At 41.9% G+C, this 18,497-nt stretch overlaps 2 protein-coding genes across 2 annotated transcripts in view; one reads left to right on the forward strand and one right to left on the reverse strand.

Moving 5' to 3' along the window:
- Positions 1 to 7,516, forward strand: part of CCDC146 (coiled-coil domain containing 146) — a 74,243-nt gene extending 66,727 nt beyond the window's left edge. Inside the window, exons 16-19 of the mRNA XM_010581102.1 lie at positions 2,560 to 2,688; positions 4,249 to 4,386; positions 5,830 to 6,078; positions 7,313 to 7,516. Of these exons, the coding sequence (XP_010579404.1) occupies positions 2,560 to 2,688; positions 4,249 to 4,386; positions 5,830 to 6,078; positions 7,313 to 7,516 (720 nt within the window). The remainder of the gene's footprint in view (positions 1 to 2,559; positions 2,689 to 4,248; positions 4,387 to 5,829; positions 6,079 to 7,312) is intronic.
- A 954-nt stretch (positions 7,517 to 8,470) lies between these two features.
- The window catches only part of GSAP (gamma-secretase activating protein), a 47,097-nt gene continuing 37,070 nt past the window's right edge, over positions 8,471 to 18,497 (reverse strand). The window contains exons 25-31 of the mRNA XM_010580923.1: positions 15,942 to 16,012; positions 15,271 to 15,365; positions 14,009 to 14,128; positions 12,730 to 12,791; positions 10,659 to 10,763; positions 10,400 to 10,493; positions 8,471 to 9,354 (exon numbers count right to left, since the gene is read on the reverse strand). Of these exons, the coding sequence (XP_010579225.1) occupies positions 9,254 to 9,354; positions 10,400 to 10,493; positions 10,659 to 10,763; positions 12,730 to 12,791; positions 14,009 to 14,128; positions 15,271 to 15,365; positions 15,942 to 16,012 (648 nt within the window). The 3' untranslated portion in view covers positions 8,471 to 9,253. The remainder of the gene's footprint in view (positions 9,355 to 10,399; positions 10,494 to 10,658; positions 10,764 to 12,729; positions 12,792 to 14,008; positions 14,129 to 15,270; positions 15,366 to 15,941; positions 16,013 to 18,497) is intronic.

Below are 18,497 nucleotides of genomic sequence, written 5' to 3' on the forward strand. Positions count from 1 at the left end.
TTAGAACTCAGATAAAGTCTTGTCCAAGGAAAACAGTACGAATCAGGAGAAAATAGATGCCTACAGTCACATCACTTAAGCAGGCACAGAATAGCATGGTTATCTCTAAATGTGCTTTCTTTGCTATACTTTTGGATTAGCCTGCATCTAATCACTCCCAATTCATATTGCATTTAAAAGTAAGCCTTGTATTTAAATTTAACATGAAACTTTTTATGGAGTTTTTATCTGGTTCAGAGAGTGTTTCTGCTGCACTAGTCCTTCTTCTCTAAATTAACTATTCAATCCTGCAAAATTTTACTTGGAGAGCTGTCCCTAATCTCATTAAGGTACCACTGCCTCCAACAAGGTATTTTCACCTGGGTTAGTTGTTGACAAATTTGAACCCAGATAGGAAACATCACTGGAATTATAGCTGCATCCTGTTGTTTGTGCTGGTCCTGCTTTTACATTCTTCCACTCTCTGTATTTTTGAGCATCAGTTTTAGTTGTTTATAACTAAAATAAATCTTTCAGTACCTAGTTATGCACTGAATCATGGTTTGCCAAGGAAATTCTTCATTACAGTCATTTAAGGTTTTTACTTTGCCTGTTCTTAGACAAAGTGTAAAAGAAGCTGTGTGACGCTTTTTTACCAGAACAAGAAGTATTTAAGACAAGTGTTCTGGTAAAATTCCATTACCACCCAAGAAGATCTGTCAATTTTCCCTTTTCCAGTTAAACATGACTTGTTAACTCCCAGTGAACAAGCCCCAAACCGGTAGCAACATCTAAACATTTACTTTATATTTTTGGTGACCGTTTGTAACTTTGAGAGCCAGTGACCACTTATTTCCTTCATAAGATCATCACTTGCAATTGATGGTTAGCATTTATAGCAACTTACTCGGGTTATGTTATGTCAGCGCTAACAGATCAGGGTTGGAGTGACAATGCGCTGACAGATGGCCAGGTGCATGTCAAAGCACAAAACCCCACCACTGTCAGTCTTGCAAGTCCAAACATGAAGAAATGGTCCCAGCCACTCCTTCAGTGAGTATTTACGTGAAGCATGGATATCCATCTGGTGTATTCTGGGAAGTGTTATTCCATGGGAAGGTCTCAGATCAGAAAGGTCAGGGAACACCTGCCTCTCTGGGTCCTGGGAGTACCACATTGCTCAGTGTCACCACTGAGTCATTTCAGGACACATGCCTGAGAACTTTAATGTAGAAAACTTGGATGCCTGTAGGGATGAAACCTTTAGTGCTAACCAGTGTGGAAGTGGGACTTTCAGATTTAACTTGCAACCAAATCGTCAGGCACTTGCATCCCTCCTACATCCCTACATGGATCCTGTGGGCCAAAGAGAAGATTGTAGGGAATAAAGGAAGACCCCCCCCACCTCAAACGTTTGGTGTATTCCTCAGGATAAAAAAAAGGAGCCCGAGGACAAAGCAGCAGGTGGGACTCAATTTCTGGTAGACAGCAGAGTTTACTTCCATCCTGCAACTGTCACACCGTTGCCTCCTTAAGAAAAAAAATAAAAATGGCTCAATCCTTTGTATTAACTCCCCCCCGCCCCAGCACAAGGAGACCTTGCCTGTTAGCCTCGGGAGATCCTGCAGCAACGTGCTCAAATTGCGAGTCCTGCAGGAGCCCCAGGCGCTCGCCACTGCCCCTGCGCAGCCGCCTCCCCCACAGAAGGTGCCAGCAGGGCCGGGCTGCGGAGACCTGGGGCGCGGGGAAGGACGCAGACACCAGTGGGGGCTCCCACCCTTCCCCAGTGCTCCTCTCCCCCCTCCTCAAGACGGAGCCGTAGCTGTGGCAGGTCTCAGCTCGCTGCCCAGCCCCAGCAGCTCCACTCCGCTCCTGCTGACAGTGGCTGTGGAGGGTGGTCCTGAGCCCACCCCGCTATGGCCCAAGTTTGGTACAAACCACCTGTGGCTTTTCATCCAGCCTACCAGCAGGACCTGATGAAGCTATCAACCCCCAGGGCAGCCTTTTTCTAACTTCCCAAACATGTTCAGAAGGTAAAAATCATCTTCTAGTCCAGGGCTCTTGTCGTGACACCTGGTGGCTCAGAGAAGCAGCCTCTTCCATGCAGCTGCATTATTTATACACAATTTCAGGTTGTGTTGCATGTGGAGAAGGAGTCAAGAGAACAAGTGTTCAAGACACTTAAGCCATTAATAAGATGAAGCCCATTTATATTTGTGCATTATAGGGATGACCTTCCATGACAGTCTACCAGTTTGCAAATTCCCATCCGTTAGCAACAGGACAGGAGAATGATGTACAACCACCTCTGGTTTCATAGGGATATGTTTTTCCAGTGTTCGACCAGTATCATTTAGCTTAGGCCTACCCTGTCCGAGCATCCCAAACACTCTCCCAGCAAGGCCAGAGACTTGCTTCTGAGCCCAGGTGTTGGCAGTGCAGCCACCCCAGTCTCTTTAGTGCAGTTCTCCTGGTGTAAATCAGACACACCACGACCTTCCATCTCTGGTCATGTAGGAATAGCAGAGCTTTTGGCTTCTTGTCTGTTAAAAATAACTGTTGTGGCTTTGTGTTTGCTAGTATTCCCAGTGCAAGGACAGGCTTAAACAGATGGAGGAAATCTTTGCTGATCCTGCAAATGAGAGTAGAAAGCGAGACTTGGGAGGGAAGGACCCATCTCCACCTGAGCTGCTAAAAAAGATTGAGCAGGTAACATCACTTCTCATGCCACAAGCCATCCCGCTGTGATTGACCACTTTTAGAAAAAGCAAATGGTATCTTTTATTTTAAAAATAAACTTACTGTAAGAGGAATTAAAACAATTATGATTGGCTAATGGGAATTCTAGCCCAGCATCTACTTTCCAGGACAACTGGATGTGGGACATTTTGATGTCTTCCAGCAGAGGCTGGAGAGGGAGGGCTCTGTGTGGTGGACCTGGCTCTGCAGCATCCTCTGCTAGCTGGTCCATTTGCATCACTGGCACTTCAGTGCAGACCCTCCCAATTCACTAGGGGAAGGCACAAAAAAGGCAGCAGAGGGAAAGAAATGCAGAATAACAAACTGCTAACAAACGAAGTTGTCATTCTTCTGCAATTGGCTATTAGCTGTTCCACCACTATGCACGGGCTGCGAGCGGGAGGCAGTCCCACTACCCTCTTAACGAAGTCTGCATATGTGACATGGGATCAAATAAACATCTTTCTCGGGCTTTGGTTGTACTGCTTTGTTTCCACGCCGAGCAGGGTGCCACAGAACAGACCTTTATGGAAGTGGCAGCCAGGCCAGCCACGCAGCTGCACACCTGACTGCAGCATTGCTGGCGACTGCCAGGAGAGGCTTCAAAACGAAGCATTAGGTCCAACACAAAAGCCAGTTTGAGGGCACCTCCTGTATGGCGTATGGGGGGGAAGGTAAAGGAATGGAATGAACAACAGTAGTATTTTCTTAGGTATTTTTGTCTGTCCCATTTATAGGGGCACAAAACTCCCCCCACTGTATATAGTGTTCGGGGTAGATTCACACAGGGCTGTGAAGGTATTAGAGTAACAGGGTCGGAGCAGTACATGCCAAAGTCCTCCTCTTGAAATCCAGTTTGTAAGGATTTACCATGAACACTTCTGCTTGAATTACTTGAGCTTTTTGCTTTACTGTCCCATATTCCTTGACAGGAGGGAGCTCTGCATAGCCAAGCAGGCTACAACACAGCCTGCTATTACCAACCTGCACATTAAAAAGCCAGGTTTCTTGGAGTCACAAGATAAGTTTAAACATTCTCGTTTAATCTCCTTGTGATTTTAAAGTACTTTTAGTTGCACAGTACTTTCTTTCTTAGTCTTTGGAGCCTGTGGGTTTTTTTTGGTTTTTTTTTAGCAGCAGGAGGGAAAAGGTATTTAAAGCAAGAGCTGAAACCTTCTCATTATAGCATGACTCAAGGAACCAGATTCAAAAACAAAAACCACTAGAAAAAACCCATTGCTTTCAAGAAAGTCATAGCAAGGCAGTAACAATGCTGGTGTAAGCCCTGGCCTCCCTAAAGGGCCTGGTCTGATATGGAAGAACTGTATGACTGACAGTAACCAACTGAACCAGCTTTGGCCTGATACTTGGCAGATAGCATGAAAATTTTGAGAAAACTGGTGGCAAAGTGATTATTTATGGCTGTTCATCTGTATTATTTCAGCAGCTCTCAAAGCAATCACAGGAACACCCTGCGCTACACTTTCCCCTGTCATTTATCTACACCCTGTATACTCCTTCTCCCTGCAGCTAGAGGTGGAGCTGGTGCAAAAGGAGGAGAAGTTGCTGGAGACGGATCTTCTCTACGAGCACATTTCCCGGCTGACAGACAGAATCCGTGCCACAGCAGAGAACGGGAAGCAGGACACACTGCTGCTAGCTAAAAGGGTAAGGAGGGCATTGCATGCTCTGTTTGCTGGCCTATACAAAATGAAAAAATATGTGGGCAAGAGGTAAGATGACTCACTTGCAAATTACAAAAGTGGCTGGAAATATTGATAGGCAAATAATGTTAGTCTTCAGAAATTACAGACATTTAGTACTAATGGCAATATCAACATACCAACAGCATTAGGTGAGTGTACTTTCTTTTTGAAAGAAAGTTGCACCATAAATAGTACCTTTCATCAAAATATAGGATTAGCTCTTTCTCAGGTAGATGCTTAAAAACTTGGTAGAATCCTCTCCTTGCACGTGTACTTAACAGCCTTTCCACAACAAACAGGGCAAAGGCTAAAAAGAAATAAGGAAAAGCCAGGTAAATTCTACTCCAATATATAAAAAGATAAACTTGATATCTGGCTCAGAAGTTTCTTATATAGGTAGGGAGAACCACACAAGAAAGAAATACCATTTTCAATACAGTTACTTTTAGCTATAATTGTAGCTATTTCCTTTTAACTGCCAGTAGTATTGTTTGGGGAAGAACAAAAAAATCCTCTCATCCCCACCTCTTTAATGAAAAAGCTCCAACTAGAGCAGAGCAGAGCTGAGTGAAAGACAGAAAAAACCCAAAGTAATTAATGTAAAACAAGGCCAGGGTTGATTTTTTTTTTTTTTCCTTAGGTGTTAGGTTTGGCACTCGGAAAGGCTCAAAACAAAACACATCTTTACAGTAACTTTCATTTTCCACAGACAGAGAAATAACATGGCTGTTATTTGGGTTTGTGAAATCATGGCCGCCGGCTAATAAACTACCATAAAAATGGCAGCGTGCCAAAAGTTATATTTGCAAGTGCGCTCTCTGACTCTCCCAATTCCCTATTAGTAATTTAAAGGAGTATTTAAGTTTGGGGTTGTTTTAGGTTTTTTGTGTTTGTTTGGTTTTTTTGTTTAAATCATCTCCAGTCAGACTCAAGGATTCCTGTCCTGTTCCTTTTCTGTTTGTCCCCCTGCCAAGGATAACTTCACAACCCGCAGCCCCGCTGTGTCCGCATTATCACTCAATTATCTTGTAAAGATCAGGCTTATTGCACCATTATTACAAAGTTAATTGTGCATAAACTCAATGAGAATCAGGGTACCAAGCCTTTGAGGGCAGTGAGAGTTTTGCTATTTAGCTGAAAAGGGCAGGAGGTAATGACAAACTTGCTTTTCTGTATCTTGTACTGGAGTAAATGTGGCTTCTTAGGCTGCCAGTTTCTGTGGTTCCATGCGTACACACAAGAAACACGCATCCTGTTTCATTAAGTCATTTTCAAGTATGGAACTATTTTTTAAAACCTTGTTAAGTTGGACTTGTTCTCACCTACCCAATACCTACCCAAGTGTCATGCCCAGCAAGTGTCTAAAGGGAAGCCCTAACTAAAATGCAATTGTTACTCATTCCAGACAAATGAACTGCAGAAGAAGATAAAGGACAGAACCCAGAAGATAATGGCTTTTGTTGCAGAGTTATCCATGAAGCAAGCACTTGCCATTAAACTCCAGCAGGAAGCGAGAGACAAAGAGCAATTTTTGATGACTGTTTCATCAAGGATAGATCAAGGCCTTCCCCCTCCTAAAGAAACAGAAAATGAATGGTTGAAGATATTACGCAACGAGAAGATGCAAAAAGCAGCAGCTGAAGCCAGAGCTGAAGTAAGTTTCCGCCATACATTGCAATTAGATCTTCAGCCCCATCTTTTCACTGCTCCAGCCTGCCTTTCAGAAAAAGAGCTGTGCTCACTGCATAGCTGTTTGCTGCCAAACACGGAGCCCCAGGAGTCAGTGGAGACGATGGTATAGACAGAGCCAGCTACTAAAGCAGTACATGGTGGGTTTGTGGAGTTTTAGCTGCAGCCTGGCAACACTGCTTAGAACTGGTCACTGAATCTTAAGGAGAGAATACACTAAAAGGAAGACTTACCTTCAGTTATAGAAGTAATTTGTATGACCATGTTTTGGACTGATGAGCGAGATAGCCATTGGTGAGGTACTGCTTCCCATTTGATTTCAAGGTAAAGCTGCAGAAGGTGGGGTGTGGAGTTCAGGAAAAATAAATTTAGCATCTTCCACATACCAGATGCAGTGACCATCAGATCCAAAGTAGCAAGAAGTCAGACTGCTGGGCAAGACACCGAGGGTAGGCAGGGCAGCATATCAAATAGTGCTTCAAATTCTACCCTGCTGCATACTCTGCCTCCTTAGTTGAGACCATCAGTGATCCTAGAGCAGAGAGCTTCCAGAGATGAAAGAGTAGCATAAAAGTGAGATGTGCATACTGGGGGAAATCTTGCTGATGGGAAATCAGCTTCGCTATATGAATCCTTTAGTTGATCACTCCAAGGGAATCTGAAAGGCGCACAAAGCTGGGAGAGGAATATGCTGTGCATACACTTAAAAGAACTTGAAGTCCCACAGAAGTGCTGCAGTAAAACTGGTTTAGAATAAGGAACTTCTCTGTCATTAACACTTCTCCTCATGCTCAGTTTCCTTTCAGTGCTGTGGACACAAGCTCAGTGCAGTAACAGTATTCAGGGACAGCTGCTGTCAGTGTAAATACAGCCACGTTTTGAAGCATCAGGACTATTATCTTGTTCTCGAGATGTTCTGTGCACACTCATTACAACTTTTAAAAGTTCATCTAATCCGTTTTCTTCAAAAGTAAGAAAAGCAATACAGGCTCAAACTGTACGCTGTTTAAAAGGACACACTCGCATCTACATGGTCAATAACTCACGCTTTCCTTTTAATACCCCTCTGGGTTTCCTGGTTTGCTAAGGACTAGACTAATGGTGTTTCCTTTGTTAGGCATTCTGTACGTTGGCTCAGGAGAGTACCGGAGTTTTAAAGCATATAATCACTATGTGATCAAAACGTGTTTCTTTCACAGCATGCAGCAGAAGAGGAACAAGCTGCAGCGCCCGGCTATGTCCACACGACAGCGGAACAACGCCCAACCGCCTACATCCCAGATGACAAATACAGTCTCCCATTGCCGCGGCCCTACGGCGCTCTGGCTCCTTTCAAACCAAGTGAACCTGGTTCAAATATGAGACATTTCAGAAAACCTATTGTAAAGCCAATTGAAATCTGACCAGACAGCACCTAAAGCAGGAGAGGCCATTACTGGTTGCTGAATCTCTAGGGTCAGTAGCATTTACACTGCACTGAAGGAATGTCCACTAGTGTTTAGCCAAATTCCATATTAAAAACAAAACTAGTTGTCAATGCCAGAAGCATAGCTAAATAGTCAGTTATTCAAGTTCCCTTCTCCTGACTAGGAGGAGCCTGGTATCCCAAATGGCAGTGCAGTATTTTAAAATATCAAGAAAAATGAGTGATCATCATACTACGCTTTTTTTTTTTTGCAGGTGAAGTTTTATTGCATCTGATTATATTTTATAATACATTTCATTAAGAAGAAAAGGCTAGAAAAATCTTCTCTTGTTATTAATATAATATGAACAAAGTCCCCAGTGCTTATACAAATGCACCACCATAGCTTTCTGCAGTCTGGGACTGGAGTTGACGCTTGCCAGACAAATTCTAATTATATTGAGAAAAATACTCCTTCCCTCTATGCAGTTATTGAGAAAGCTAAAACTCTTGCTCAGCTGATGGCAATGACAGGGGAATGACCACAAACTTGCTGAGTCGCTCCTGAGAACTGGATCTTTTTATTTCACTGGTAAGGAACTGGAAGCATCAGTGGAAACTGCTCAGAGAAAATACCAGAGGTTGCTACTGAAAACCTCCAAAAATCTGTATCGAATCGTCAATGAGTTTCACTAGTTTAATAGTCTGAAACTTTGACAGAGGTGGTTTTAAATCCAATAAAGACTGCAGAAACCCTACATGTCAGAACTTAAGATTTTCTCTGCATAGCAAACCACAATTATTTCTATTTTAAATGAATGTCACAGTTCAGAATGTAAAAAAACAACCCAAACAATACTGGTTCAGTTATACATAAATAAAAGTTGAAAATGAAGGAAAAACAATCTCCATTTCTTTTTGAAGCTGGGGCTTGAACTGTAGCACTAAAAGTTGTAAGGAAAGAATTCAGTAAAACTCTGTCCAAGCCACCATTAAGGTAAATTTCTAAAGAACTTTTTTCTTATCCTGTATTGCTTACAATATATTATATACATTTTAAAAAAAAACAAACCAAAACCTGTCACAGGCACTTTAAGATTATATTTTGCGCTAATTACAAAACTGAATATACTAGAATCAAACTCCAAAGGCAGAAGTACTGTAAAATAACACATGACCTCCATGAGGAATGAATACATTATTACTGATGCATTATATACAAAAAACTAATTCGTCATTTGTTATTCTTACCTGCTTTACATAAACACACCAAGAAATCATTTTATTAATCTAAATGAGTGAACAGGTACCACTGTCTTGTCACTGTACAATACAACTGGACTACCTTTTTCAGGATTGTCTATCTTGTTAAAATAATTGACATCAATACCAATTTTCACAGCAAGTTTTGATACCCGCTGTAGTTCCACTTATTTGACCATTTCAACGTGAAACAATGAAACCACAGGTATTTTTCATTGGAAACCTGGGTTTGTATCAGATGAATTCTCTAGGATTTATCTAGAAGTCGGTGATTTCAGCCTTAATATGTTGCACCAAACAATATTTTGAGTAGCTTATATCAGTAATGGTGACTACACAAGACTGCAGATTATTTGGAAAACAACATGACATTTCAGTTTAAAACAAACAAAAAAAAAGTCGGTTGCACACTTCTGTGTGAATACTTTTACATAAGAGTACCACAGTTAGCTTCCTTCAAGAACATGTTATTTCAGGAATATTTGAGGCCCAAAAATGTCATAGTGTGTTTGAGTGCCGTTTCCTCTACAAATCTTACGTTAACATGATCTTGTTTTTCATATGGATGCACACCTAGAAAAATCATTGTGAGAAAGTTAGTATTTACAAAATCGTAAGTGTTCTCATACACTTAGTCCTGCAGTCTATTTAACATCTTGACCTACAACACTGAAAGATAAGGTAATAGATGGAACCGTGTTTTTATTTCCACAAAATACCTACGGCATTCAGTGGAGTCGTTTGGATGCTCACTCATGGCAGAAACTTTCCTGTTAGTGGTATATAAGCAAACGACAGACCATCCCTGCAGGCTGCTAGGGATTTCTGTACTAATTCTACACTGGATATCCAAACCAAGATTTGAGCACAGTGGCTACGTTTGTGCTAGTACATAAAACGGACCAGGGCACACTCTCATATGCTTCTATATGGTTTAACTCTTCTTCCTCCCCAAATGGAATGATATCCATACATGGACAATCCTACTTTAGCCTGCAGGTCCTTATCCTGACTTTATTTTGCTTACTAGTATAGGCATAGCCAGTAATGCTAAAAAATGTAATGCTTCCTTTAATGCACCTTGCTTTCTCAGTGGAATTAAAAAATCTGCAGATACTTAGGTCCATTGTATGAAGCAACTGCCCTAACCAATTTGAATTCAATTTCAGAAAAAGGAACAGCACTGAAATAAAAAAATACCTGTTACTTCAGAGCCCCTCCTAATCTAGTGATGTGGATGCTGTTTTCTGAGGTGGAAGATCTGATTTTGGTTGCCTCTTGGCCACCATACTGTGTAAATAAGGAACAAGCCATTCTCCCTATTTGAACACAGAATAACAGCTACCACCATGCTGTGCATGAACCACGTTTCACTACTTGTATGCTGAAAAATGCAAGTTTGCCAACTGGATTCAACATACAGGGGGTGTGGATGAAAGGATATGGCAGTAAAGAAGCCCCCTGACAACTCCCATCAGCAGAAAGACGACCAAACTTACATGTTCAGACATAACTGGAGTTTTAGAACTCAGTTATGTCAATCTAGTCAGGATACGACTGAGTGTGAGCATCAAAGGGTAACAATTACCGGTCTTCCAAAGTACAGAATTAACATTACCTTGATTCTCTATCTCTGCCAACATATTAGTCAGGTAGTTAAGTGGCAAAAACTCTACAGGGACTGAGAGTCTCTCAGGCATAGGACTGCTAGACTGTAAGGGAGAATATTTCATGTTAGTTCACAAAGTCACACAGTGCCAAGTTTCAGTGTTATCTTTAGTGTGCTATAGTCTACAGAAAGGTCAGGAATCTCAACACTGTCAAAGCAAAAGATTTAAAAAAAAAAAAAAAAAAAAAAAAGGCCTGTGTGCTCTTACCTGCCTGTTCCCCAGCTTCTCAAGCAAAAGTTTCACATACTTCCGTGCAATGAAATTAGCATTTATTGGATGATTCCAAAACTGGCGGACCTTTTGACTGAGAGCCTAGTAACCAAAAAACAAAAACCAAAATCTGACAACATAAACAGGACAGTGGAAACTTAGAAGGAGGAAAAGAAGGAAAAAAAATGAATCAAAATACAGGCTGTAACACACATGCTTTCTTTTCAGACACTGATGACAGAAGCCAAGATGTCATCATTTTTAACCCTGGAGCCTTCCTTTCATAGCCAGTACCTAAGAGATAGCAATACGCTCCCAAAACATGGGAAACAATCAAAACCTTGCTACTCAGTACCCACTGAGCTACTCAGTAAGTTTCTGTCAATCAGTCTGTCCCGTTACCTCCCTCCCACTTTGCATGTGTACTTAAATATTAATTGAGGCTTAAAATGACCGTTTGTCCTTTACTGTGACTCTTTGGTTTAGATCCATTCTTCTCCCAAAGAATAACACAGATGCCCCATTCCTCAATGCTCTGTTCAGGATTGGGGCTTCTCTCAGGCTCAGCCTAAGGAATCTTACAAAAGCAGAATGCCAACAAGGAGAGATACTGGGAACAGAATTTGCATCCCATTATTTAGGACATGGTCCTGGGAATTGATAACATCGATTCACATTCCCAAAGGCAAAAGAGATTCAAACCCAGATATCCCAAAGCTTCCAATCCTAACAAAAATGAACACACTGTGCAATCAGCTGCACCTTCTGCTATTTTCCCTATCTAGATCTTCCCCCCCGCCACCGTTCAGTTGTATTGTAATAGAGACTACTGAAAGAGTTCATTTAGGAAAGGCTGGATAGTTTCAATGGTGCTGAAAGACTTGCTTCAGATGCAACTGAAGTCATTTAGTGAATGTAACCTGCTCAAAATAGTCCCAGTCACCCCAAAGTGTCCTTTTTGGCAAACAAACTGTTCTCTGAATTTTTTCCCAAGGCTGTAAATAGATACAATAAGGCACTGAGTCTACCATGCATAACTAGCAGTACATGTCCCCCGAGGCCCTAACAGCTCAGCCCTTCGTGTCAAAGCGGGGTTGGAATGGCGTTCCCCACCCACCAGGCCTGGGGCTGACAGCTCAGAGGCCCCACGCTGACCCCAGCTCACCAACCCATGCCCAAAACAAGATACAGAGGACAAAGAACCGCCTGTGGAGTTCTCCTTCCCTTCCCCTTCTCAGAACTGCTGCCAGATAAAGAAGCCCTTGTTAGAGGAAAACCAAAGCAGCACTTCTGGCCATTTGAACTATACATAACAGCCCATAATGAGCAAACAATAAGCAACTTATGTTGAGAAAAGCCTGTTCTACAGCAAGGCAATCCCGAAGGGGGGATCCCTGGTTTTCCTGTGCTCACTGAGATGTTGTGCTTCCTCTGCAGTACTGTGGTGTGCACCAAGAACAAAAGAGGAAAAGGAGAAGTCAATCTGCCATTCTGCTGGAACTTTCAATGGAGCATCAGTAATTAGTTCCAACATGTGGCTAAAGGAGTCACCTTACCAGTGGGCGAGGCTGGAAGATTTCACAGAGGGGGAGATCTTGTAATTCAATCCCAGCCACAGAGTTGTGGTATGATCGGATTTTACAGCTTTTGCTGTACCAGCTTTCGAGCATATTTGATAAAATGTATAAAACCAAATACAGCGGTCACAAGCGAGACAGACATTTGTGCATGCTAAAAAACACACACAAAACCCCCATAAATTCTCTTTAAACCCCATTAAACCCTTACTGCTTTATGCAGATTAGCACTCAGCAGAACAGTGTCAGTCCTGCCTGATTCCTGTAGGGTACTGGAGACACTGTAAAACACTATGGACAAGTCTGTAATTTAAGTTATCGGGGTACCCTACAGGTCACAAGCAGCAGATGGAGAAACTGTGGAGGTTCAGGTTATATCTGTGCCCTATTTGAATCACAGCTAAATCTTCCATTGGCTTGATCCTATGCACACGGAGGAATTTCCTATCAATTCCAAAATCCAAGAAATTACATCCAAAGTCATTAGTTACCTCAGGAAGCCTCATGACAATACTGAACTTCAGCTTTTCATTCTTCTCAGTGTCATCCAGATCTATAAGGAGAAAAAAAATATACGCAAAAACCCAACGACAACAAAAAAAACCAGTAACCACATAACTAACACTTTCAACTTTCACTGAAGATGTTCTGAATAAATATAACCTTTGTAATGAAATGAAAATTTTAATTTTAAACAAGCACTATTAGGAGTGTTATTTATACCATTTATATAAATATTTTTCTGTATATTTGTACGTAACTTCACCATTTTATGTAACAATTTATACAGTAATTCAAATCTGTTTTGACTAAGGACTCCCTGCATATATAATATTTCATTTATCAAGACCAGGCACAGATTAATACAGCATATTGTGTTGTCCCTTTTCTTGAACACCAAAGAAATAGCACATTACAAGGGAACATGGTTGCAGCTGGGATGAAATGCATTACTGTTGGAAAGTCTTATCATAGTGCTGCTGCATCCCAGGAAACTTACGCTACAGTTCTCTCTTCCTCCCTTCAGATCTAGAAAAGGCAGTTAACTGGAGTCTTAGGCCCCAGTCATTGCCACCATACGAGTGCTAGTTTGTCCTAAGCCTCCTTTGCGGAAACAAGCTACTTAGCACCTGCTGAGAGGAAACCACATACAGAACATGATCTGCTTTTGATGACTACACAGGTTCGTACAGAACTTATTTTAACTCCTGCTTTTAGTTAACATTATGACATATTTAGAAGACGTCCATGAGCTCAATATTTACTAAAAATATAGGGATGCTGGGCCAGGTAGCATTTTGTTTGCTTATTTTGAATTACTTCCTAACTCAGAGCTTCTAGCCATTTGCTAATCCCAGCACTAGGATCATCTTATTCCAAACATAATTAAAGCAAAAGCTGAGGACTGGATAGCAGACTAACTTCCTTACTTATATGTGTGCACTTTAATAATCACAGAAATCCCCCAATAAATTCTATGATGAGCTTTAGTATTCACTTTTCTAAGAAGTCCCAAGTAGAAAAATTATAAGCTCAAATTCTCCCCAAACAAGTACTTCCTTTGTTCTTTGTCAATCGCGTAGTTTGAGCCCTAACTTTCTCCTTTCAGCTGGGCAACACCATCAGGTACAGCTCTCACCGAAACAACACTCTGTGAGAAGAGCTGAGTCTCCTGGGTGGTAAATCCTGTGTCTGAGTTTGAACGGCTGAAAGGACATCACTCCCAATTAGCTGGCTGGTAACAAATGAAATGCATGAAACTCACTGTACCTTTCAGCAATTTCCCAACACATGTTTCTGTCAAATGCAAGACTCCAGTATCAATATAGTGCAGAAGGGTATGCAGAGGGAGACATCGAACACCAAGCCCGAAGTGAAGGGTGTGAAAACCTATGAAATAGATACAAACTTTTTTGGTGCAACAATTTTTTTTTTTCTTTTTTCTAAGTCTGTATTAGAGACTGGCATTACTCTAGCTAAAGCCAACACTGTCCTTAACTTCTGTTTCTAGTGAGTGAGGAAATCAGTTTATCAAATGCCATGTAGTCTTATTTAGGCATCCTTTAAGTCCTCTCAGGTACAATCCTATCAGAAAGAGTAAAGCTAAGGGGACTGAAAACAGTTATTATAGTCATACGCAATCATTAAACATCTCCAAGCTGTTGCCTTGTATCTGAATTGTTCTATTACTTTGTCTTTTATCTCCCTCTTTCCTCCTGATTAATCAAAAACTGAGGCCTCACCACCCTCCGTATGTGGCTGCCACCCACACATTCCCACAGGCAGCATTAAGACTTTAGTTCCTCACTTAACATCAGCCAGATGATGGTCTTGTCATCACGTGACACCATTTGCGCCCACACAGTGTAAGTCTGAGGGACAACCTCATACCAAAAACAGTTTCACAGATTGAAGACAGATGAGGAAATGCAAACTAGAAAGATTCAAACAGAATCTGAAAGCATTAAGAAGTTAAGAAGTCTTTCTGTAACAAAAATTAAGCAAGAGTTTTGAAAAGACTATAAGCCATTATGAGGAGCTCTAAGAAATGAAAGTCTACTATCAAGATCAGCTCATCCATCAAGGCTAGAGGTAATCCTTTCAGGATAAAACTGAAAAATATTAGCAAGGCAACAGCATGAGAAAAAACACGCTTTTTTTTTTTTTCCCTCCAGGATACAATTTTCCCTCATAGCCTGTGACACTAAAGTCCAGTTGTCTAAGCAAAATATATAAGTGAAAGAAGTCTAAATCTTAGTTCTGAGCTAAGACTGTGCCCAAGCACTTCACTGGAAGCTGAAAACAGAGAACTAAACTTCTGGTTTGTTGTCCCTATCTGGAGTAACTATTCAGTTTTGTTTACTTCCCTTGCACGTGTTTATGGAGGGTCTTCCCCTCTGTAACTGTCTTGAACAGATTTCAATACTGCCAAAGCTAACTTGACACATCTGCTGCAACTAGTGCTCTTCTGGGAGGAATTCATAGCATTGCTCTCCTCACTTATGGTTAAAACAGCAAACCACAGGACTTACCAGGAGGTAAAGGCATGCACATGCCATTTGCTGCTTCCAAAATCCGACTCATAATGTGGAACACTGCAAACTCTGCTGTACTTCCTCTCTCATCACTGTATTTAACAAAGTAGCAACATATTAGGAACCTGAGATGCCCACACTCTCCTGAAGATACGGTCGGTTTGTTGTACTACGTGTGCACTAAATGCATGCAATTTGGGTGAATTGCCATGGGATGCTATCTTTTTTACTTAGGTATCTATCACCTAACAGCACCAGCTGTTCAATGTTGACACACAAAGTCTCTGTGGTATCCCCTTTCCCCTTCGCCCATTACTGCATATTTACAAGTCTCTCAGCAGTACCCAGTATCAACAGCAATAAGTGAAATATTTTGAGTGCTGGTATAAGTGACCTGGCTTTTAGAGGTGTTCAACACCCACTATCCAGCTTGAGACCACTGTGAACTCAGCAACTTTGAACTCCAGCCATAAAACTGCCTGTATGATTAATATTCATGTTGGCTTAAAGAGGGCCAGCAGAATCATTAGAGAGTACATGACAGTGATATTGACTTTCACAGTACAGTAAGCACTGACTGCTCAAGCAAATAGTACTGTTGAAGACCAAAATTATTATGCCCATATTTTAAAAGGCAGGCTGACAGCTTTAACAAATGACTTGCTCACAAGCAGAAGATGCAGGAATGAAGCTGGTATCTCCTCCAAACTTCTTTCATTATTCGATGTACCAGATTCAGCTAAAGCGAAAAAGAAAAGACTGAATGTTTCTAGGAGCCTGTGTACAGCAGGCACTTGGCCTTCATTCATTTCACACATCAGTTTATTTTAAAAACTTATCATGAGACTCCTACTAAGACTGCAGTATTTATCTTTTTTTTTCCTAGGGGCTTAAAAACTAAAATTGATTAGAATTTGAATTGTTACTGAATTGCCCCATTCCAGAAGATTAAAGTAAGTACTTTCAGCTCATCAAAGCATTGTGCAAGGCATACACCATCTTAATACATCGTGCTTCTTGGGGATCAACCGATCTCACACTCCTGCATCAAGTTCTCAAAGATCTGTTTGCCATGAAAGCAAAAACTGCATGTCCAAGTGGCTGAGCATTTGGCAAGGAAAGGTCCCTAGGGCCCAGACAAAACTGGATGATGCTGAAGACAGCAGAATACTCAGTCTGCTGAAAAAAAGTCTGCAGGAGGAATCACAAATCTAGTCCTGGCAAGGAGGAAAAATGAGACAAGCAAATGCCTCTCCCTCTGTTGAGTTTCTTTTTTGTCCAAAGTAAAGTACATCAATCCCTTGGCCCATATTGTTGCTTCTTTGCGCTTCCAGACTGACCTCCAGGACAGACTGTCAGCATACAAAAGCCACAAGCCCTGATCCCCCTTGGGCCTTCTAAGCTTCTGCAGCTGAAAGAGAGAAACCATGCACGAAAGAGGTGAAATAACTTCCTTTTGCCAGCACCTCACTTCTGTCACATGTAACCACTTCCATATCTCAGTAACAGAATTCAGACACTTCCTCTACACCTTTTATCTCCGGGCCTCAAAGTGCACTAATCAACCAATCCCAGGAAACATTCCGGAAGCAAGTCTGACTCCTGCTCTGCAGAGAGGTGTCACGAGAAGTTACAAACTCTTCCCCCCCCCCCGAGATGGCCAGAATCCAGGAATCCTTTTTCCCCGCTCTTTTCTCCTCATCGGCTCTGCCCTCTCCAACCTCTAACTTGTCACAGGCTCTGAGCAAGAGAGAAACAGGACACACAGGAGAGGCTCATATGCAAAGGCCAGAAGAGGAATATTGGTCTTCAGTAATGCTCCTGAGTGCTCTCCTCTGTACCTTGGCCAGAAAGCTCTACAAGGTAGCACCTTTTCTCTCCATCACTCCATCCAGCCTTGCACAGCTACCTGATACAGAATAACCACCTAATACTTTCCATCTTCATACTCTCTGGATACAGTGGAAAGCTCCAGAAAGCTCCAGTTTAATCTCTCTGGAATATGGCAAGTTTTCTTCACTCGTTTTCCAGGAAATTAGTGATTTCCAGTTTTCAGAGAAGGGTCACAAGAACCGCACCTGCTGCCGGAATGACTTTCATCTCTGGCCAGCACACAGGGTGCAGCTAAGGCCTCTACATTGGGAGCTACAGCTGGATCTGAAGATCAGTGTTGAGGTGAAGGGAAGGTTCTTAAACTCCGAAATCACCTCTTATTATTTGTGCAAAAATTGTTTTCACAGGTATGATCCTCCAGAATCAATATTCTTTGCTTAACAATACAGCAAACTGTACAGCTTTCACAGGGTATAGAAAGATAACTTCTTAAGTCATAGTCAACCTAGCTATCACAACATACTTAAATCTTAAATACATGCATGCTTGTGATATGACACCCTCACCAACAGCACTACTCACTTTGGAGATCAGCATCTAGCATCTACAATGGACATCGTAGAAAATACATACAGAAAGAGAAGTCATGTCTCAAACTTTTATCAGTATATAACACACAGGGTAACATGCATGAGAGAAAGGAAACCTTATCTGTTTTATCAAGCGAGTACAGGCAGCTGCATCTCCACGGCTAGCAGCGGGTCTCTGGGGGAACCAAGTTAAGAGCTAAAGCCATACCTTCACAGCAAAGTCATTTTTTATTTAGTAACAAAGACATTTAATATTAGGTTTTTCTGGGCAAGCATCAGAAGCCATTTCCCTTGGAGTGCTCTAAACTAATGAGAGAACACATGATCAACAGCGAGACAGTGCATGCAGTACGGCCTAGGCTGACACTTGCAAAGCACCTTGCTGTCTTGAAACATCTATGTTTCCAGGCAATGGTGCTGAGTAGACTGAAGTTCCACTAAAGTAATTTGGAACCACAAGTGCTCAGCTCCTGTAGCTGTTTCTACAGGAAAGACATGGAAGCAGCGAAAGAAAAGAATCGGAAGCAAAGGAAAAAAGGGAGCGAGACAAGGTCTTGCTGTCTTCCAGATCCCCTCCTGTGCAGGGGATACAAGGCAGTCATCCTCCTTCCGAGGAAACTCGGATCCAAATGGTGTCTGTCTGCTTTTCCTCTGCAGTTGAGACCACATCGGATGATAGCTAGCCACAGACATGAGCAAAAAAGGTGCAGGCACTTTCAGAGAAATTTCAGTAGTTTGTTCTGGTCTGCCTCTTTCCTGTGCCACAGGTGGTCTGTTCACTCTGCCTCCCTTTCTGCTTGC

Source organism: Haliaeetus leucocephalus, unplaced genomic scaffold, assembly GCF_000737465.1.
Source record: "Haliaeetus leucocephalus isolate CR32 unplaced genomic scaffold, Haliaeetus_leucocephalus-4.0 Scaffold751, whole genome shotgun sequence".
NCBI lineage: Eukaryota > Metazoa > Chordata > Aves > Accipitriformes > Accipitridae > Haliaeetus > Haliaeetus leucocephalus.